Source organism: Gobio gobio (genome assembly GCF_949357685.1).
Source record: "Gobio gobio genome assembly, chromosome: 14".
In the NCBI taxonomy this organism is placed as follows: domain Eukaryota; kingdom Metazoa; phylum Chordata; class Actinopteri; order Cypriniformes; family Gobionidae; genus Gobio; species Gobio gobio.
In genome coordinates, this window is record NC_137107.1 from 26,351,924 (window position 1) to 26,373,370 (window position 21,447).

The 21,447-nt window shown below is 42.9% G+C and overlaps 2 protein-coding genes across 2 annotated transcripts in view; one reads left to right on the top strand and one right to left on the bottom strand.

The window, feature by feature from the left end:
* The first annotated feature begins 183 nt into the window (after positions 1–183).
* On the top strand, positions 184–3,398 carry sdf2 (stromal cell-derived factor 2). The gene is made up of 3 exons (XM_079835122.1): positions 184–441; positions 909–1,105; positions 1,200–3,398. The coding sequence occupies exons 1-3, from the start codon at positions 267–269 to the stop codon at positions 1,494–1,496; spliced, it is 669 nt and encodes a 222-aa protein (XP_079691248.1). The 5' UTR covers positions 184–266; the 3' UTR covers positions 1,497–3,398.
* A 5,887-nt stretch (positions 3,399–9,285) lies between these two features.
* The window catches only part of caln2 (calneuron 2), a gene marked incomplete at both ends in the record, with an annotated part of 45,475 nt that continues 33,313 nt past the window's right edge, over positions 9,286–21,447 (bottom strand). Inside the window, 2 exons of the mRNA XM_079834432.1 lie at positions 9,286–9,413; positions 16,973–17,129. Coding sequence (XP_079690558.1) covers positions 9,286–9,413; positions 16,973–17,129 — 285 coding nt within the window. The remainder of the gene's footprint in view (positions 9,414–16,972; positions 17,130–21,447) is intronic.

The following is a 21,447-nucleotide window of genomic DNA, read 5'->3' on the forward strand; positions in this document are numbered from 1 at the left end:
TCGTTGTGACCGTTTATGGTATGGGCCAAATGAGAAAGTGCTCATTTAAATATGTATCGCTATTTATTAAATATTTATTATTTATAAATAAGTTTACCACATAATCTATTATCATAAACGAAACGAACTAAATCTCGTTTTTACCCGATAGTGAAGTTCCTCCGAGCCGGAAGATGGCGCGCTAACTTTTAGTGATTCAAGCGCTACATGTGACGTCAGTTAGGGGTTTTAAAGATTAGTTTTTTTTCCATAGGGCTCAACAAGCCATGGATAATTTGCGGTTCGTGCGGGTCCAGTTATCTATAACAGTGTTATTTTCATGTATGTTTACATTGTCCACTGGCAGTGAAATGAGTTTTGTAACGTGCGGTTCGGTGGTGAAGCTGCTCAATGTGAAACACAACGTCAGATTACACTCTCACGATGTGCGCTATGGGTCTGGTGAGTGGCTCCCATTCATAAATGCTGTTCATTAAACTTTTATGTAGAATATAATTGAACAACCGTCACTTATATTATATTAAGGTAATTATAGTTTGATAAGTGCATTTTTAAATATGCCTTCAGAAAGCTAACAGTGTTGACATTTGACATTACAAACCTTACACTCAGGTCTGTTTCTTTCTCTTTCTCATGATGAAAGTAAGTTTGTATATGTTCTGAAGGGTTTAAAAGCATATACTCTAGTTGTTTCCAACTGATGCACTCTACAGTATTTACTATGCACTCAACCGTGTAGTGTATGAATACAGTTATAAGGTTTATTTAACATCCAACATCAGAGTCTAATAGCCCTAAGCTATGTAATTTACAGTGTGAACATACTACATTTATGCACTATGCCGTTTAGTAGTATAAGTACACAAATAGAGATGCATATCTCTGATCTGTTTATGAATTAATTCCAGGTAGTGGGCAGCAGTCAGTGACCGGTGTGACCGCAGTGGAGGACAGCAACAGTTACTGGAGTGTGCGGGGCACCAGTGACACTACATGTCATCGAGGGACTCCGGTACAGTGTGGACAGAACATCCGATTGACCCATGTGAACACAGGTCGCAATCTACACAGCCACTACTTTACTTCCCCCCTTTCTTCGAATCAGGTTTTAATATTTCATATTTTTTTTATCACACACTGTAATGTAAAGGTACTGTATGTAGAGTTTGATGTGACAACTATTTACAACTCCTATTTAGGAGGTCAGTGCCTTTGGCGAGAATGGCGAGGGTGACCATCTGGACGAGTGGACCGTTCTGTGTGCAGGCTCAGTGTGGCAGCGCGATGAGTCCGTTCGGTTCCGTCACACGGCCACTGATGCTCTGCTGTCTGTGACGGGCGAGCAGTACGGCAGACCCATCCACGGCCAGAGAGAAGTGCACGGCATGATGATGAGCAGCTCGCACAGCTACTGGAGAACAATGGAGGGCATCTTCATGAAACCCAGTGAGACTGGATCCAGGGACTTCAGCAGTCCATTACACACTGAGTTTTAGAGAAATGCTTCTTGCAAGCTGACCTGTATTTACCAACTGGCCCATAAAAGGAGCCTTGAGCTGTTATGAAAAACAGTTTGATAAATCAAATTGTGCCTCATATTCATTTTTAACACTTGAAGCGTATCATTTTATATTGCACCGCGTACACTACTGTTCAAAAGTTTGGGGTCAGTACGTTTGTTTGTTTTTTTTGTCTGTAAAAAGAAATTAATACTTTTTTTTCAGTAAGGAAACCTTAAATTGTAGGATTTCTATTTTAAATAAAAATTCATCAAAGAATCTTAAAATTATGAGACTTTTAAAAACATAAATCTTACTGACCCTAAACCTTTGAAAGGTCATGTATAATAAAAGGCAACTAGAAATTTTGGAAGGCAGAAAGAAGCCACTTTTATCTTTTCAAACAAAGGTTCAAAATTAATGCCACAATTTTACAGATTTCATAATTATAAGGCAAAATTTCATTCAGTGTTTTTACCAAGTTTTAACATGAGTTTTAACTTGCGGCATTAATGTTTTGTGCTCACTTTTGAAAATATTTAATGGCCGTTAATATATAAAAATCATGGCCATCTGTTTGCGTCTTACAAGTAGTATTAAAAATAAATAATTATGAATAATTTAAAAAGAACAAAAGCAATTTTTTAAAGCCATAAGCCCACAACTGTTCCCAAAAAAATATAAATGAATTGCACACCGAACAAACTTGAATTGCTTGATGCTGACCTCGTAGTGAAAACACTACATCAGCACAGCAGTGCTACGTTATTCTGCCACAGTATTAACAATAACCTCACTGAGAGACTTGCAGTTATGTGGTGCTACGTAATGATGTTTTAGGTTATTTTCCTAAATGAAGCCATGAGTCACTTCTGATGAAAGCACCTGTACAGTATCATACTTGCACACCCGGAAAGTAACACTCTGGTAAAGCAGGGATCTTTCACCTAATAAGGCAATTTCCTAAGTATACATTAAAGGGATAGTTCACCCAAAAATGAAAATTCTGTCATCATTTACTCACCCTCAAGTTGTTCCAAACCAAATGAGTTTCTTTGTTCTGCTGAACACAAAAGAAGATATTTTGAAGAATGTTTGTAACCAAGCAGATAGAGCAACCATTGACTACCATAGTAGGGGACAAAATACAAAAATACTTTGTTACAAACAGTCTTCAAAATATCTTCTTTTGTGTTCAGCAGAACAAAGAAACTCATACAGGTTTGGAACAACTTGAGGGTGAGTAAATGATGACAGAATTTTCATTTTTGGGTGAACTATCCGTTTAAGAAGGTAACATCATTTTTAAAGTGCCACTAAAATCATTCATTTGAAGCAAGTGCCTTTTTTATTCTTTATTCGTTTACCTTGATTACATATAGATGCTGTAAAATTTTTGTTACAACTAAAACAATTGATACAAGCAGATTTCTTGAGAATGTTAACTTGAGGTGACCTGTAAATGTTTGTTTTCTCTTTATATGGTTGTCAGGTCACAGCTGTATGCCTGACAATAACTCAGTACACATTGTGAAGTATTCCTCATTAAATAGACTCTAGAGTTTAAAACCTCAGACCATCTCATTCTACTTCAGGCCTTGGAAAACAGTATTTTTGTTTAAATATGTCAGTGTGCTTTGATGGTTGTGTAGATTCTTTAAATTAAAGAGATCAAGACATATTCATTCATGGTCCTTCTTTTATCATATGTAGATATGCATATCTTGAGACGAGAAGTGCAGAAAAAAATTGCATGTCATTTATTTTAGTCTTATTTGTAGAAAATCCAATTGTGCCCCCTACTGGCTCAAACAACAAAAATGATGATGGTGATTATAACAATAATTGGACGCAAAGATATGTTTATTGTCATGTTCAATAAATTATTTTATTTTATTCATATTCTTTATATATAATGATACATTTTTGTTTAGAAACCATATTGCTGTAATCTGACTGTCAATCCACATCCTGCATGCAATATGTATTGGTTTGCATAATAATAATCCTTCTTTTGATATAATTCATAAAAATACATACATATAAAATTTTATTTGGCATGCTTCAAATTCAGATGAAGTTAGGATCTGGATTGAGAGTAAATTAATTAAAAAATGCCATCAACTTTTGCAAGAATAAAAAATTAAATAAAATACCAATAAAAAACATAAATATTATGAATCAACAAAATATAAAATACAGTGTCAATTAAAACTTGGACCAATTTATATTTTCAAAATGCCCATAAACTAGAGGGGGACTTTTAGATTGTATATTCTAACAACAAGATGGCAACAAGCAGAGGAATACATACAAAAAAAATTATGCAGGACATTTTTAAACTATAATCCATAATCCATCAATTTGCCTTTGTGAAAATTGAAAGAAATAGCAAAGGCAAATATTTTGATATTAAAATAACGAGGTGTAAAACCTTAAATTAATACCATACCTGTCAAAAGTTTGGAAACATTACAATTTTTTAATGTTTTTGAAAGAAGTCTCTTCTGCTCACCAAGGCTGCGCATTTATTTAATCAAAATACAGTAAAAACAGTAATATTGTGAAATATTATTAAAAAGTCAAGTAATTGTCTTCTATTTGAATATATTTTATAAAGTTTAATTTATTCCTGTGATGGCAAAGCTGAATTTTCAGCATAATTACTCCAGTCTTTAGTGTCACATGATCCATCAGAAATCATCCGAATATGCTGATTTGCTGCTGAAACATTTAATATTATTTTTATTATTATTATTATTATCATCATCAGTGTTGAAAACAAGTTTTGCTGCTTAATATTTTTGTGGAAACGGTGATGTTTCCTTTTTCAGGATTCTTTGATGAAAAGAAAGTTCAATAAACATAATTTATTATATGTATTTATTGCATTTATTAAAGCATGTATTAAATAGAAATCTTTTGTAAATCTATAAATGTCTTCACTGTCACTTTTGATCCATTTAATGCATCCTGGATTAATAAAAGTATTATAGTTTTTTATCTTACCACAAATGTTAGTATCAACATTTGAATACATTGATAATAATAATAATAATAAATGTTTCTTGAGCAGCAAATCAACATATCAAAATGATTTCTGAAGGATCATGTGACACTGAAGACTGGAGTAATGATGCTGAAAATTCAGGTTTGTCATAAATTATTTTATTCTTTTTAAATAGAATACAATTTTTTTGCTGTATTTTTGATTGAATAAATGCAGCCTTGGTGAGCATAAGATGCTTTTTTTAAAAACATAAAAAAATTGTTTCCAAAATTTTAACAGGTACTGTATATATGGAATTTACACTGAATAACACCCCTGTTTCCAACTTGTTTTTGGTAAGTTACTTTGTTTCTTTCTTCTTTACCAGTGTCACTTCAATGTCGCATCACAATATTTACCTCAGATCGTGTAGCCCACTAGATGGAGCCATTGATTTGGAAGTTTCCTCATTCCAAAGCACAGACTGACAGAATAAAAAGCACCAGTCCTTAATCAAGCCGTTCTTTGACATTCTGGAAAACTGACAGGAACTTTGTCTAGTAAACAGTTCCCAATAATCCGCTTTTCCTTTGCAGTGTATTTTGGCACAGAATGCTGGTACTGTTTCAGATAAGTTTTGCTCACAGGAAGGAAACAATGGGAGTTCAGACATTTAGACGGATGCTTTAAGCAAACGCCTGCAAGCAGTACAGACCTTGAAACATCACTGCATTAGTGTTCTGAACATGCAAACATGACACAGTCAAACAGACGACTCTTTTGTGTGGCACTATATGCATAAATACACATGCAATATACAGGGGAGTGTGACAAACAGCTTTAAGTATAGCTACACAATAATAAGGAACACAGGGAAGGAGACTGATGTACTTACACATTATAAATATATAGACAAACAGGTAGACAAATACTTATTTTACACACATAGACTCTAACTGTAAAAGAAAAAGTGCTATTTTAGAGATTGACCAGTTAACTGCTGGTTGATTCATTTGTTGCATTCACTGACTCTCTGAGCCTGAGAGTGAATAAAAACACAAAATGGACCAAAAAGTCCAACTATGTATCATAGACACTTCCGCAGAAGTTCAGAGCCATATATTTAAACCAGACAAGACATTGAGACGACCTTGATACTATATTTAAAAACAAAGAGAGTATTATACTCTCTTCTTCCGTGTAGACACAAGACGAGAGATTATTGGGTGATGAAATGAACGAAGCAGACTTCTAATTTCCATATAAAATGACAATTCTTTTTACACTTAATGCACAAGGCGTGCCACAAAATGGAGTTGTGTGGAATTTAATTAATCTCACTTGCTTTATAGAATATGGAATATGTTAATGTACAGCCACAAAGCATTTGTAACTCAAATTATGAAGCAAAAAATGAGAAATCAGTCTGCTTCTACTCACACTGAGCACTACAAACTACCACTGAAAAGTTTGGGGTCGAAAGAAGTCTCTTATGCTTACCAAATCTGCATCTATTTGATCAGAAATAGAGTAAAACAGCAATATAGTGATATATTATAATGATTTAAAATAATATTTTCTATTTTAATATATTTTGAAATGTAATTTATCCCTGAATTTTCAGCAGCCATTGCTCCGGTCTTCTTCAGTGTCACATGATCAATGTTAAAAACAGTTAAAACATTTCAAGATTCCTTGACAATAGAAAGTTTAACAGAACGTATTATTTGAAACAAAAATATTTTGTAACTGTCACTTTTGATCAATATAAAGGCGCAGTAAGCAATTTTTGAGAAACACTCTTGAAAGTGGATCGGACTGAGCACCACTACACCAATCAGTAGTAGGGGCGTGTCCACTCATGATGGGGGAGGACAGAGAGAGAGAGAGAGAGAGAGAGAGAGAGAGAGCAAGAGGGAAATTTGAAGAAAGACCGCAGAAAGAGAGATGGCTGAGAGACACTACAAAAGAGAAAAGGTCAGAGGAATATCATTGGAAAAAGAAGGGATATGACCAGGCACGAGCTTTAGGACCTGCGTTAATATTAGAAAAGTGCTGGAGAGAACTAAGCAGGAAGGCCTAAAACGGACGCAGAGGTTGCATTGTTTGTGCTCCATACGTAAATAACATTACTGTATGTAAATTTTTTGTTCTTCCTTGTCATTCGCTCTTCATCTTTACTTTATTTTTCGCAAAGCATTATTTTGCTTTGCTTCTGCAAAGATAAAGAGGCATCCACTCTTGCATTGCGGGCGGAGCAATGAAGGGAGGGCTGTGTGTGTTTGGGTAGATTTCAAATATCAGCAGTTTTTTCTTTCAAAAAAACAAACAAAAAAACGTAGTGTCCCCAAACTTTTGAACGGTAGTGTACTAGTTTCTTTCCTTACTCATTTTTGTTCATAAATTATGTTGAATTATTGTTTTATTTGTTTTAAATCTCTCCCCTCCCCCTCTCTCAATTATGCTAATGTAAGGCTAAAGCACTTCAAAGGGATAGTTCACCCAAAAATGAAAATTGGTCAATAATTTACTCACCCTCAAGTCATCCTAGGTGTATATGACATTGTTCTTCCAGACGAATAAAATCGGAGTTATATTACAAAAGTCCAGGCTAATCCATTAGAATTTGATTAATAGTTGCTCTGTTTTTGAAGTCCATAAAAAGTGCATCTGCCCATCAAATAACATGCTCCACACGGCTCCGGGGTGTTAATAAAGTCCTTCTGAAGCGAATCGATGCGTTGGTGTAAGAAAAATATCCATATTTAAAACTTTATAAAGTAAACTTTCGGCCGACCGCCTTCCCTGTTCAATTTATGGAAAAATTGTTGAAAGTTCCCCTGCCGATCGAAAGACTAACGCGACCAGGTAGGCTCGTCATGACGTCACGTACGCATCTTGAGTTTCACTTTCAACATTCAACACTTTTCCACGGTAGGTGGTCGGCCGAAAGTTTACTTGATAAAGTTTTAAATATGGATATTTTTCTTACACAAACGCGTCGATTCGCTTCAGAAGGCCTTTATTAACACCCCGGAGCTGCGTGGAGCACGTTATTTGATGGACAGATGCACTTTTTATGGACTTCAAAAACAGAGCAACTATTAATCCAGTTCTAATGCTTGGATTAGCCTGGACTTTTTTAATATAACTCCGATTGAATCTGTCTGAAAGAAGAATGTCATATACACCTCGGATGACTTGAGGGTGAGTAAATTATGGGCTAATTTTCATTTTTGGGTGAACTATCCCTTTAAATGTGATGGCAAAAGGAGTCAGAATGCGCAAGGGATAATTTCGAGCTACAGTCAAAACAAGTGAAATATTTAAATTTTGGTCGATTTTGAGGTTTTCACTCAAATATTTTTCTTGGCCCTCGTCTAGAGATCCATCTAAAAGTATCTTTATTTGTACGTTTTCTGGGAGGAGTACCTTTCCCTTGTCCATGAAAAACGCGCTGACTGACAGATCCGATGGTTGCGCACAAAGATTACAGTACTTCCAAATATCTGTCTTGGCAAGTATTCATGCAAACATCATCTGTTATGCCTTATGTGAACGTTTGGTTAACTGTTGTGGAAAAACATCTGATGTGTAAAATCATATAAGATCCGTGCAGTACAGTAGGTCTTAATATAGGATGTTTTATTGATGTTAATCGAACAATTGTGGTATCACGGAAAAATAAGTTGAATATATATTTTTCCTATAGATACTTGGTTTTGACTTGATGTGTGCCGAATTTGGTGATATTACTAGGGGTTTTAAGGTATGGTTGCTATGTGATTTTGTTTTGGAAACTTGATACTTCTCAAAATTGACTTTTGCTCGACTTCAAACAGGTGTAGCTCATTCGTTTTTCGTCTGATTCAAACTAACCATACGTCATTTTGAAGGGTTTTTAACAGAGAATGTATGAAAATAACCATAACATTTTTGAAAATGTGCTCATTGCGACTCATTTTGCCAGCACGGGTCACAAATCATTATTAGTTGCAATATAAATAAACTTGCCTCGCCTTGGATATATGGTGTATGTCTATTTTGCATTTTTAATCCAGTATAAAATGTCTTTAGTATTGACAGTCCAACCAAAGGAGGAGAGGTTCAAAATCAGCTGAAATTGCCTCTGGGTTATTCATAATATCAGTTTCAGATGCATTGTGGGACTCAGTATTCCATACAGGTTGTATCCTGCATATTTTGGTAATATATTTTTGTGCATACTGTACACATTGCTTACTGTAAAAGTAATAGTGTGGTCGTACGCTATTCCAAAATATCCAACAATCCAACATCTTCAAAGATTTCCATAAATTACCTTCAACACAGTAAGGCTCAGAAAAATCAGACAGTGCATTTGAGATGAACATGCACACACTCTTGATGCCAGACATCCTGTGGTGGCTCTGTCGGACAGGCTGCCAATCACTCCTCATCGTTCCCATCTGACATAGCTTGGTGTGAGATAAAGTACAAAGTCGTCGCCTTTCAAAGACAGGGAATGAGAAAAACACGCAGCGCAGAGGGACACGGATGTTATTGCATTAAATGGTATTCAGTGAGGAGCCCTTGCATGTCCCTGTCAAGCTGATGATGGAGGACATTCCTCACTGCTGTTTCTGAGTCTGTCACAATCACAATCAACATAATAAATATAAAAGAAAAAACTTGCCATGGGATTCACATCCACTGTACTGTGGGCTCCCCAACACTCTTCAAACTAAAAGAAAGTGGAGTTTGAATGCATGTTTCTTAAGCAGAGGTCAGATCAACCGGGGTTCACAGTGGGTGGGGCTACTCCATGCCATTCCGCAACATCTGATTGGCTGCGATGAGCATGACGCTGATGATGAAGGCCATTGCAAAAGCGCAGATGAGGCTCTTGCGGACACACGTCTGACGATTCTTCTTTTTTGAATGCACTGATGAAGTAGAACAGAGCATATATGAAAGACACGTAGGAGAGATGCTAGCGGTTACTGCTATGGAGCATGAGAAGAGATGACAGCACACAATGAGCATAAGCCATCCGAACAATGATCCAGCAGTGCTGTTGATCTCTCTGCATAATGATGCTTCGAATATGCACAATAGTGAAAGAAAATGTGTGGCTTTGCTGAGCTGCCTTACTGGACTTGACACATGTCGCAAACTAAAGATCGCACACACACACACACACACACACACACACAAATAGCATACAAATTCGGGTGAAACTGTTTAAGGGCACAGTGTGGGCCAGTAAAGGATATATTTTAAAACAATATAAAAGACTAATTGGATTTTGAGGCATGAAATTGTTACATTTTATTCACCTTTTTCTCAGGCTAGCAGATTCAATTCCATTCAATTTGTGTTGTTATTCTGTGCTGCATATTGAGATTAAATATTGAACTGCTGAAACATAATTGGATACAAACGGTACAATAATGTCCCTGTTTCTGAATTCCATTCATCTCCTTTACTTTTGTTGGCAGATGAAAACATCTGCGTCAATAATGCTTCAAAAGGGGGTGAAATTTCGCGTCTATGGCCAAATTCAAAAGTAACATGTGAACAATGGTTTGAATGAGAATGTCTTGGAGTAAAGGAAACATTACACAAGTTGCTTTCATTTATCAAATGATTTTCATCCATAAATTCATATAATGCACTGAGAGCACATAACTCTCATCTTATTAAATGGCCAGTTTCTGGGCAAACACAGCAGGCTGTAGATCGCAATAGTCTAGCTCCGGAAGTAAAAATCCATAAAGAAATTGATTTTTAATTATAACATAAATCTTTGAAGACCTACTATAAGCTCTGAGATTGTGAAGCGATGATATATGCTTCTGCAGAAGCTAAAAGTCAATTTGGTTTCAGCTTCATTTAAAAAACAAGCTTCTAGTTGATCAGAGAAGTTGTTGTTACCCTGACTAAATGACTAGTCAATAATAAAGTCAATAATTTTATATTGTACCATTATTTTTGATTCAATTCATTCCGAATGTGTCATGGGAGGAGTACTTCATTGCCTCATAAAGTACACAGTATTTGATGAAGTTTGTATGTTGCCCTAAAACTCTTTGTTTAAGTTTTTTTTAAATGCCTGTGTAGAAAAATAACAAAAATTGCTACTAGGCTTCTGAAAAACTGTCCGTTCCCTTTCGTTCAGTCACTACGACGTAACGTTAGTGACTAACGAATGGGGGTTTCGCTTAGAAGCCTATCAACTTCGAGTTTTGAGAAAACGCCCAATGGCGTGCCAATGCCATGGGGCATGCGGAATTTGCATACGTAGCTCCGCCTCACTGCGTGAGTATATAAGGAAGTACGAGGCAATATCGCATTATGTTTCTGCTTTCGGAGCCAAGAGTACCTACCTCTTCACTCCTACAGCCTTCTGAGACTCTGTCAGCTTCTTCGAGACGAGCAGCTTTCCAGTCGGTGTTGGTGTGACGGCGCGTTCCAGTGATCGCATACTTCCTGCCTGCTGATCTGTGCAGTGGTCTGCATCCAGCTGGTGTGTGTTTCCCTGGGCGCTTCGGCATCGACTGTGAAGTTTCCTCTCATAAAAGAGCTTGCACGTGACGCGTCCTTTTCAGGATGTTTCGTCCGTGCACTTCTGGGTGCGGTAGATCGCTTTTTTCTTTCGACGGGCACGAGCGCTGTGTGACGTGTTTGGGCTTTCAGCACGCTCAGGCAGCGCTCGTGGATGACTCATGTTCTCTCTGCGGGAACCTGGCCATCTCAGTGCTACGATCGAGACTCCGTGAATTCCGTGCTGATGCCGGAACGAGAGTCCCCTCCGTCCCCCCCCAATCTGCGGTCTCCTCTGGAGGCGGCACTTTGGCTGGTGACCAGGGTGATCTGAGGGTGACGGTGTGGAATAAAGCTCCGACGCTAGTTCCTCGGCCCACACCCCCCTCTCAGGCACTTGACCCGGCCCGCGCTCAGGCGTCTACATCGGGGCCGGCTCCTGCTGTCCCGACTGTGGCGTTTGGCGCGGCGGAGGAGGAAGTGATGTCTATCGCCGCATCACAAGGTGGGCTGGAGTCATCTGAGGATGAGGATTCGGCTGTGCTGCCACCTTCGGGTGTCCCAGCATTGCCCGAGTCGGACCCAGAGTTGACAGCCATGCTCTCTCGGGCCGCCGCAGCGCTTGGACTGGAGTGGAACCCTCCGCCTCAGCCCGAGCGTTCGCGGTTGGATGATTGGTTTTTGGGGGCGGCGCGTTCGGACACCCGTCCGGCCGCTCCTCCAATACCTTTCTTCCCCGAGGTGCATGAAGAGGTCGCGCGTTCCTGGAAGGCCCCGTTGTCTTCCCGTGAACGTTTGGCGGCCTCTTCCGCCTTCACCTCTCTCGATGGAGCCGCGGCTCATGGGTACACTGGGGTCCCCCCAGTCGAACGTTCTGTTGCGATGCAACTGTGTCCACAGAGCGCTTCGTCCTGGCGTGGTGACCCAAAGCACCCCTCCAAGGCCTGTAGGTTTTCGTCATCTCTGGTGGCGAAGTCCTATAGAGCTGCGGGGCAGGCCGCCGCTTCTTTGCATACCATGGCAACTCTTCAGGCTTACCAAGCCAAGTTGCTGTGCGATATGCACGAGAGAGGGGCTGATCCAGGGCTCAGCAATGAGTTGCGTGCCGCCACCGACCTCGCTCTCCGGGCGACGAAGGTGACCGCGCGCTCCCTGGGTCAGGTGATGTCCACAAATGTGGTCCAGGAGAGACACTTATGGCTCACCCTGTCTGATATGCGCGACGCCGAGCGAACACGTTTCCTCGACGCCCCCATATCACAGGATGGGCTATTCGGCGGAGCGGTCGAGAGCTTCGCCCAACAGTTCTCGGCCGCTCAGAAGCAGACTGAGGCAATAAAATACATCCTGCCCCGGCGGTCAGCTGCTGCCTCCACCCCACCGCCCGCGCAGGTGCCTCAGCCTGCTCGCCGCCGAGGACGTCCTCCCGCGGCTTCCTCCGCCTCTGCGCCACCCAAGCAGCAGCCTCCACCCGGGCCGCGCAGAGGCAGCCGCAGGAAGGCGTCCCAGTCCGCTCCAGCCCCGCAGCCCGCGAAGAAACGCCAGGCTAAGCGGCGCTCCTGATGCGGACGGCTCAGGGATGGGCAGTTCTTTCCAGGAGACGGCGGCAGGGCCGCTCCTTCCCCCGGTGGAGGGCCGGGGGAGAATCTTTTGTTCAGCTGCTGGCCCCCGGGTCAGCAGCACCCTAATGTGGTTAAAGAAAGAACTGACAAACCCATCCCTGAGCCCCCAGAGATCGGTGACGGCAGTGCGCGCCACCCTCGGGTCACGCCACTCTCGTCCCTCTCTGTCGCCAGCCCCCTGGCAGAGCAGACCCCCGTGGAACGCGAGTCCTTCCCTGGTCTCCTCTGTCAGGGCGCAGCCGTTAACCGTGCTCCGACCCGGGGACGCCCAACAGCCTCCCCTGTCCGCGCCGGTAACGCTGCCTCGCTGCCCCACCCGGGGTACGCCTACTGTCCGTATGACCCCGTTGGTGCAGTCTCTGGAAGCCTGGCTTCAGCTTCCGGGGCTGTCCCGCTGGGTTGCCCGGACCGTCAGGCTCGGCTACGCGATTCAGTTCGCGCAGGCTCCTCCCCGTTACAGGGGAGTCCGCTATACCGTGACCGGGGCCCATGCCCCCGTCATGCGTGCGGAGATTGCCACTCTACTGGCGAAGGGTGCGATCGAGCCTGTCCCTCCAGCCGAAATGAGGTCGGGGTTCTACAGCCCCTACTTCATTGTACCCAAGAAAACCGGTGGGTTACGGCCAATCCTGGACCTTCGCATCTTGAACCGATCCCTTCACCGGCTTCCGTTCAGGATGTTGACTGCGAAACGCCTTTTCGAATGCGTTCGTCCGGACGATTGGTTTGCAGCGATCGACCTGAAGGACGCCTACTTCCATGTCTCCATCCTTCCTCGACACAGACCGTTCCTACGGTTTGCTTTCGAGGGGCGGGCATACCAGTACGCAGTTCTCCCATTCGGGTTATCTCTGTCCCCTCGCGTCTTCACGAAGATCGCCGAGGCAGCCCTTGCGCCCCTTTGGCAGCACGGGGTCCGCATCCTGAACTACCTCGACGACTGGCTCATACTAGGCCACTCTCGAGAGCAGGTTTGCGGACACAGAGATCTGGTTCTCCACCACTTAACCCGTCTGGGCCTTCGGGTCAACTGGGAGAAGAGCAAACTCTGCCCAGTGCAGAGGATCTCTTTTCTCGGTATGGAGATCGACTCGGTCGCCATGTACGCGCAGCTTTCGAGCGAGCGCGCGCAGTCTCTGCTGACTTGCCTCCGACAAATCGAGAGCAAGAATGCGGTTCCACTGAAACTTTTTCAGAGGCTCCTGGGGCATATGGCATCTGCAGCCGCGGTAACGCCGCTCGGATTGCTTCATATGAGACCGCTTCAGCACTGGCTTCGCGATCGAGTCCCGAGATGGGCATGGCAGTCTGGCACGCTCCGGATCCAAGTGACTCGGGCCTGCTTACAGACACTCACCCCGTGGTCGAACCTCAGCTTTCTACGGGCCGGTGTGCCCTTAGAACGAGTTTCCAGGCATGTTGTCGTATCGACGGATGCCTCTGCCACGGGCTGGGGTGCCATGTGCAATGGACAAGCAGCCGCGGGCTCCTGGACAGGACCCCAGCGCCTCCTGCATGTCAATTGCCTCGAGTTGCTGGCAGTACGGTTCGCCCTGCACCGCTTCCGAGCGTTGCTGAAGGGTCAACATGTGCTTGTCCGGACAGACAACACGGCCGTAGTAGCGTACATCAACCACCAGGGCGGTCTACGCTCCCGCCGCATGTCTCAACTCGCCCGCCATCTCGTCTTATGGAGTCAGAAGCGCCTGAGGTCCCTTCGTGCTGTCCATATTCCGGGAGTCCTGAACCACGCAGCCGACGAGCTCTCGCGGTTTCAGCCTCTCCCGGGAGAATGGAGACTCCATCCCCGGACGGTTCAGCTGATTTGGGAACAGTTCGGCGACGCACAGGTAGACCTGTTTGCCTCCCACGACTCTTCCCACTGCAGCCTGTATTATTCCCTGACCGAGGGCACGCTCGGCACGGATGCACTGGCGCACAGCTGGCCGCGGGGCCTACGCAAATATGCGTTTCCCCCAGTGAGCCTACTCGCACAGCTTCTGTGCAAGATCAGGGAGGACAAGGAGCAGGTCCTTTTGGTCGCCCCGTACTGGCACGGCCGGACCTGGTTCCCCGAACTCATTCTCCTTGCGACAGCCCCTCCCTGGCCTATTCCTCTGAGACCGGACCTCCTCACTCAGAGACGGGGCACCCATTGGCACCCGCGTCCCGACCTTTGGAACCTCCACGTGTGGCTCCTAGACGGGACCCGGCAGGTTTGAGTGGCCTACCACCTACGGTGGTCGCCACCATCACTTCCGCTAGGGCAGAGTCCACTCGGCATGCCTATGCGTTGAAGTGGAACCTCTTCGTCACCTGGTGCTCTTCCCGCCAAGAAGACCCCTGGAAATGTCCGATCGGGTCCGTGCTTGAGTTTCTCCAAGAGGGGCCTGGAGCGAAGGCTGTCTCCCTCCACCCTCAAGGTATATGTGGCCGCAATATCTGCCCACCACGATCTCTTGGAGAACAAAAAGGTAAGTCAGCACGACCTGGTCATCAGGTTCCTGAGGGGAGCTAGGAGACTGAATCCTCCTCGCTCTCCTCTCGTACCCTCTTGGGACCTCGCAGTAGTACTAACTGCTCTGCAGAGACCTCCCTTTGAGCCTTTGCGGTCGGTCGATATTAAGTTTCTGTCTATGAAGACGGCTCTGCTGACCGCATTGGCCTCAGTCAAGAGGGTCGGGGACCTGCAGGCATTTTCGGTTGACGAAGCGTGCCTGGAGTTCGGGCCGGCTAACTCTCACGTGATCCTGAGACCCCGGCCTGGATATGTGCCCAAGGTTCCCACCACTCCGTTCAAGGACCAGGTGGTGAACCTGCAAGCGCTGCCTTTGGAGGAGGCAGACCCAGCCTTGGCATTGCTCTGTCCAGTACGCGCTCTCCGCGCCTACGTAGACATGACGCAGTGTTTCAGGACCTCAGACCAGCTCTTTGTCTGTTATGGTGGAGAGCGGAAGGGAAGTGCTCTCTCAAAGCAAAGGCTGTCTCACTGGATAGTGGACACCATTGCTTTGGCTTACCAGCAGCAAGGCCGACCATGTCCCCTTGGTGTGAGGGCACACTCCACCCGGAGTGTGGCTTCCTCTTGGGCTCTAGCGCATGGCGCCTCGCTAGCAGACATCTGCAGAGCTGCAGGCTGGGCGACACCCAACACATTCGCCAGATTCTACAATCTCCGAGTGGAGCCAGTGTCCGACTATGTACTCGCCCCCCCGAGGGGCCGGTGATGGACCAGGCTCAGGTGTCTTCGCTTGCTCGCCACTCCACTCCACGGACTGGATACGTGCGATATATTTCCTCAGGTGAGCTCCCCGAGAGCCCTGAGCTCCTCCAGCACTGTCGACGCCGACATCAGTTCAGTCTGCCCTCTCGAGCCCAGACCCTCATGTCCGGCCAGGTGCCCCATGTGCATGGTTCCCTCCGGCGACCCCCACATGTGTATTTCACCGTAAGTCTCCGCAGTGAGCGGGTTTCTTCCCTTGGCGTGTCCCCGCCACCCCTAGGGTTAAAAATCCACCTTCGGCTGGTACCCTAGAGATCTTCCATATGCAGCCCTCTCCGGGTCATATGTGTCTCTTAAGTCCTCCCCACGGGTAGGCATCTTGGCATTCCCTCACTGGGATATGCTTCCCAGTGTACCTTGGTAATCCTGTGTTAAGTGGGGGTCCTTCGTCCGTACTAGTCTTACGACAGGGAACTCACACTTACGCAGGGCGCTGGAAGACGGCTGAGTGGCGGGATTATATTGGGACCCCCATTCGTTAGTCACTAACGTTACGTCGTAGTGACTGAACGAAAGGGAACGTCTCGGTTACGGATGTAACCCTCGTTCCCTGAGGAGGGAACGGAGACGTAACGTCCCCTTGCCACATCAGCTGTGTTGCCTGGAACGCAGGAGTTCAGTCTTGGCTCCTCAAGCAGGTAACATAATGCGATATTGCCTCGTACTTCCTTATATACTCACGCAGTGAGGCGGAGCTACGTATGCAAATTCCGCATGCCCCATGGCATTGGCACGCCATTGGGCGTTTTCTCAAAACTCGAAGTTGATAGGCTTCTAAGCGAAACCCCCATTCGTTAGTCACTAACGTTACGTCTCCGTTCCCTCCTCAGGGAACGAGGGTTACATCCGTAACCGAGACGTTCACTGCTGCGCTCCACTGTCATGTGAAGGTGGAAATAAAATATTTTCACTGGAATTCATACAGATCGGAATTCTCGAGTACTGTCAGAGTTTTAAGCGTCACCTCATTGAAGCTTCGCAAAGTTTCCAGTCTCTGTAAACAACCGTTGCATGATCCGCCAATTAATATGAAATAGTTTTCTTTGCTATTTACCTCCCTGAAATTCGGTCTGGCAGTTTCCTGAGTTCTCCTTCAAGCTCTCCTCCTCTGTGACGATAATATTCTCGATGTCCTTCATGGTGAGATGGTCTCTGAAGGCGTGGAACAGGACGTGTTTGAGCTCCTCCAGGGACATCTGTTGCATGTCAAACTGCAGGGTGGAAACACAAGAGGCCTGTTGTCAAATCTCAGCACGGCTGGGCTGTCAATGCTTCTCTGTGCGGCAGTGCTCAAATCATAGAGTGATTTATTATAAGGAAGAATTACCTTCGACAGAAAGTTTAGAGAAGTGAAGCTAGTCGGAAGAGAGGAAAATGACCAGATTAGATGTTCACTAGCCAATCACTATGCTAATCACTCTTGTGCTTGCTCAATCTAATGCACATTGAAAATGTATCATTGCACTGGATAATCTTTCTGACGCAAAATGAGACCTGAATCAACATTGATGTTGAAGTGTGTAATAGTTCTCGACATCTTTACTGTCCTCAACAGAAACACGCTTCAGATAAGAAATGTCATTTCAGACATCCAATTAGCATGGCAGCTCTGTCTTCATTGAACTGCCATGCTTGTACTGACAGCATTACACTTGTGACCTCAAGCTGGGTGAAAGCTGAATAAAAAAAGAGAAGAATAAAAGGAGGAGGCAAATTTGGGCTGGTTCAATAATTCAGAATCACAGAGAGACAGACTTGAACTTTTCCAATTTCCCAGCAAACTCTGTGTCAAGGGTCTTCTCAGAAACCTTGAATGAGCTTTGGTGGTGGGGGTGTTATCCTGTCTCGACAGAGTCAATAAATTATTGAACTGTATGAGAAAATATGTATTACATCTCTGAGAGTGTCCTTCTCCATGATTCCATCCACTCAAATGCCTTTTTTCCTAGACTCTTGAAATCTTCATAGGGCGTTCCAAAGCTCAAGCATATAAAATGTGCATCAAGTAAATGCAGAGATTACATATCAACAAACTCTCATTAGAGTATTAGTAGACTGTTAGGTTAGGGTTAGGATTAAAGGGGTGATGAATTGAGAAATCAACTTTCCTTTGAGCCTTTGATGTATAAAAGTTAATCGTGATAGAAGAATATCCTTTAAGTTTCGGAGCTGAAAACTTCCTTGCTAGTCAAAGAAAAGCTTTTATTGACACCAGGCCCAGAAAACGAGAGATCTCAGAATATGTCGACCAGTGACGTCATAGAATGCAGAAGCGCCACCTCAAGCCCGCCCACCGACTCGTGGAGCTAAACGGGTTGCGCTACCGAGCAATAAACATGCTAGTTCTAGCTCACGTAAGACATTGCACGTTTGTTTGCTTCATTTCACCGCAGAATCGATTGTAAACAAGATACAGGTCGAGACTGGATTTGCAGACATATTGAGATTAAAACACAATGCTGTGCCTCCTATATTGGATCTGACAGGAATGGTGCAACACACACTTATGTGAGTAAAACATGTTCTTTTTAAATGTGTTAGTATTGCATTGTTACAGATTGTTTGATATCTATTGATTACATACCTTGGCACGCCGTCAGGCTGGATAATCCTTTTTTTGAGGTGTTATTGGTTCATTCGTGATCAGACTCTGACTTGTAACGCCAAGGGTCGCAAAGTGTGTGTGTATGGTTCGCGGTTACACTGATCGGGCCGGCCAAGTAATACAAAAATAACATTCCAATCAATCGCGGGTGGATGAGAGATTAATCATTGTGTTGGTTTGACAAAGATATTTTGCGAGCCCTGCGAGCTTTTCTCCAGATGCTTTCAAAACAATTTCCACATGTACTGAGGGAGCTGAAGCTCATTAACTATGCAAATCTTATCCAATCCTAGCCGTGGGCGTTTACTTCCAAGTCTTCAGTGCGGCACGCCCATCAAAACTGAGCGTTTTTCAGAGAGCCTCAAAACCAAGGCAGAGAATAGCCTATTACTTATTCATTATGATGTTTTTGAATGTAAAAACCAAGCAAACGTCATAAGTTGACCTCAGACAACAGTATATATATATATATATATATATATATATATATATATATATATATATATATATATATATATATATATATATATATATATATATATATATATATATATATATATATATATATATATATATATATATATATATATATATATATATATATATATATATATATATATATACTGTTGTCTGAGTAAGTTGTTGAATAAGTATATCAACTTATTCTACTAACCTTAAAGGGGTAATGAACTGGCTTATATATATATATATATATATATATATATATATATATATATATATATATATATATATATATATATATATATATATATATATATATATATATATATATATATATATATATAAAGCCAGTTCATTACCCCTTTAAGGTTAGTAGAATAAGTTGATATACCTGCTTATAATCAGTAGAATGTCCGTTGGGGGAGCATCAAAATAAAGTCTTAGCATAAATTAAGCAGAGAGTCTACTAATACTCTCCTGATGGTAATTGTAATGGTAAAAGTTACTGATACAGTAATTATTACAATGTAGAAAGTGGACTATCGAAATAAAGTGGTACCCTTAACCCTTTTATTAAACTAGGTTAAAACAAATTTATTGAGATTAAAAAGGGTTCCCTATCTGCCTGCGAGGGGCGATGGGGGTATGTGGCAAGCAGGGTGGGGCCGAGAGCCATGGGAGTGGTGGCAAGGCCAGTGGTGCTAATGAGTGTCAACTGCTTATTTGTGGATTTGTCTGGACATTAGAACATTTTTAAACATCCACAAATGCATGCAGGGATCTTATAAATGCACAGGAAGCTATTTGAAATTATTGACATTTATTTGTGGATCTTTATTTATTTGTGAATCTCAATTGATTTATTTGGAATAATGCAACAATTCTAACCCCACCTGCACGCCACACCGGTCTCAAGTCTCACGGAAGAGCTCCGGAAGTATAAAAGGAGGAGTGATGACAACAATACACAGCAAACTCTGAATGAACATTCAAAAAGCTTTTCACCCTCAGATGGTGTGGTTATGGCATCTGCCATAGTAGTAACTGGACCATGCCAACCAACCAAACCTTGACCCCTGCAAACACACATGGTTTTTGTGCCCTTTAGAAGTTCCTAGGGATTCAGTTCAGATGCAGAACCAATGGATATCTGATGTTATCACCGAGGCCTGTCAGAGAATGTCACTTAAACAAAGCCAATGCGTAAAACCTCAATGAGACATTATCAGCTGGGATTGTCTCTTCTGAAGAGCGAGATGACAGCTCTTTGTGTGTATCTCTGCCATTCAGCTATTCACACCCACCTATATACTCTCATATACTCTCATGGGATACCTTCAACTCAAAATTCAGTTCTTTTCCAGCACTGTCTGTTCACTCACTCTGAAAGAAAGCCAAATGAAAGAGACCCATCGATGACGATCATAGCATTCTTTGTATTACACTATTTTTCTCTTATTAGCTAAGAGTAAGATGCCCTGCTTTCTACTGCCTATAAGCAGCAAGGGATTGAATCCTTGTTAACAACGATGTTGATGTGGTACTTCAAGGCATCCAGTTTAATGTTCTAGCTCTTCACATAACCAAAACCATGGCCAGATTTACTAACAGCTTGCACCAGCACAAACCTAGCCTGGTCCTACCAGACTCTTGTACATTTCATTTGTACAGAGAGTCTGGTCACTCTCCATTGACAAGCGTTAACTTCCTTGAAGGCGGGTACTCTGTTAGTTTAAAACTATTGGCACTGCCCAGAGCCACTCTGGATCTGCCATAACCAATCGCTCACATTTAGTCGAGACGTATGTCATCTCAAACTAGTGCACAACATCAACGTCATCGTTCTCAGCCACTCCCTCTGTTTGCTGATTGCACTCATCAATTTACTGGTTATTTACCGGCCAAAAAAGCATGTATTAAAAAAGACGATAATTTTCCCTGCTTTTGGTAGATTGCATTGGTCATTATGGAAATAATGTACAACCTAATTTTTTTGTGAAAGTGTGTGACTGCTGGCTGTAATCTAGTTTGATGTTATTTAATTTGCGTGTTGTCAGTAGATCAGAACTTTCTTCTCCCATCGGCGCTATTTTGGATTTGCGCTCTCATGCTAATTTGCCCCATTTAGTAAATCTAGCCCTATATGAGGTGATTTACTGCAAGTTGTTTCATATGTGTTGAAGCTCTCTATAAACACAACTGCACTTACTTAGTCTGCTTGAAAACAAATTTGAATTATGGTAACAAGCAGACTTTCACGAGATGATTTGAAAATAATAATTTGTAGAAGTCTATTACTACACAGATGCATCCATGAGCTGTAGGGAAGACTCATAATAATAATACAAACAGTAATATTGTGAAATATTATTACAAGTTAAAATATATTAATATTTTTAATATATTTTAAAATATAATTTATTTGTGCGATGACAAAGCTGAGTTTCAAAGCATCAATTACT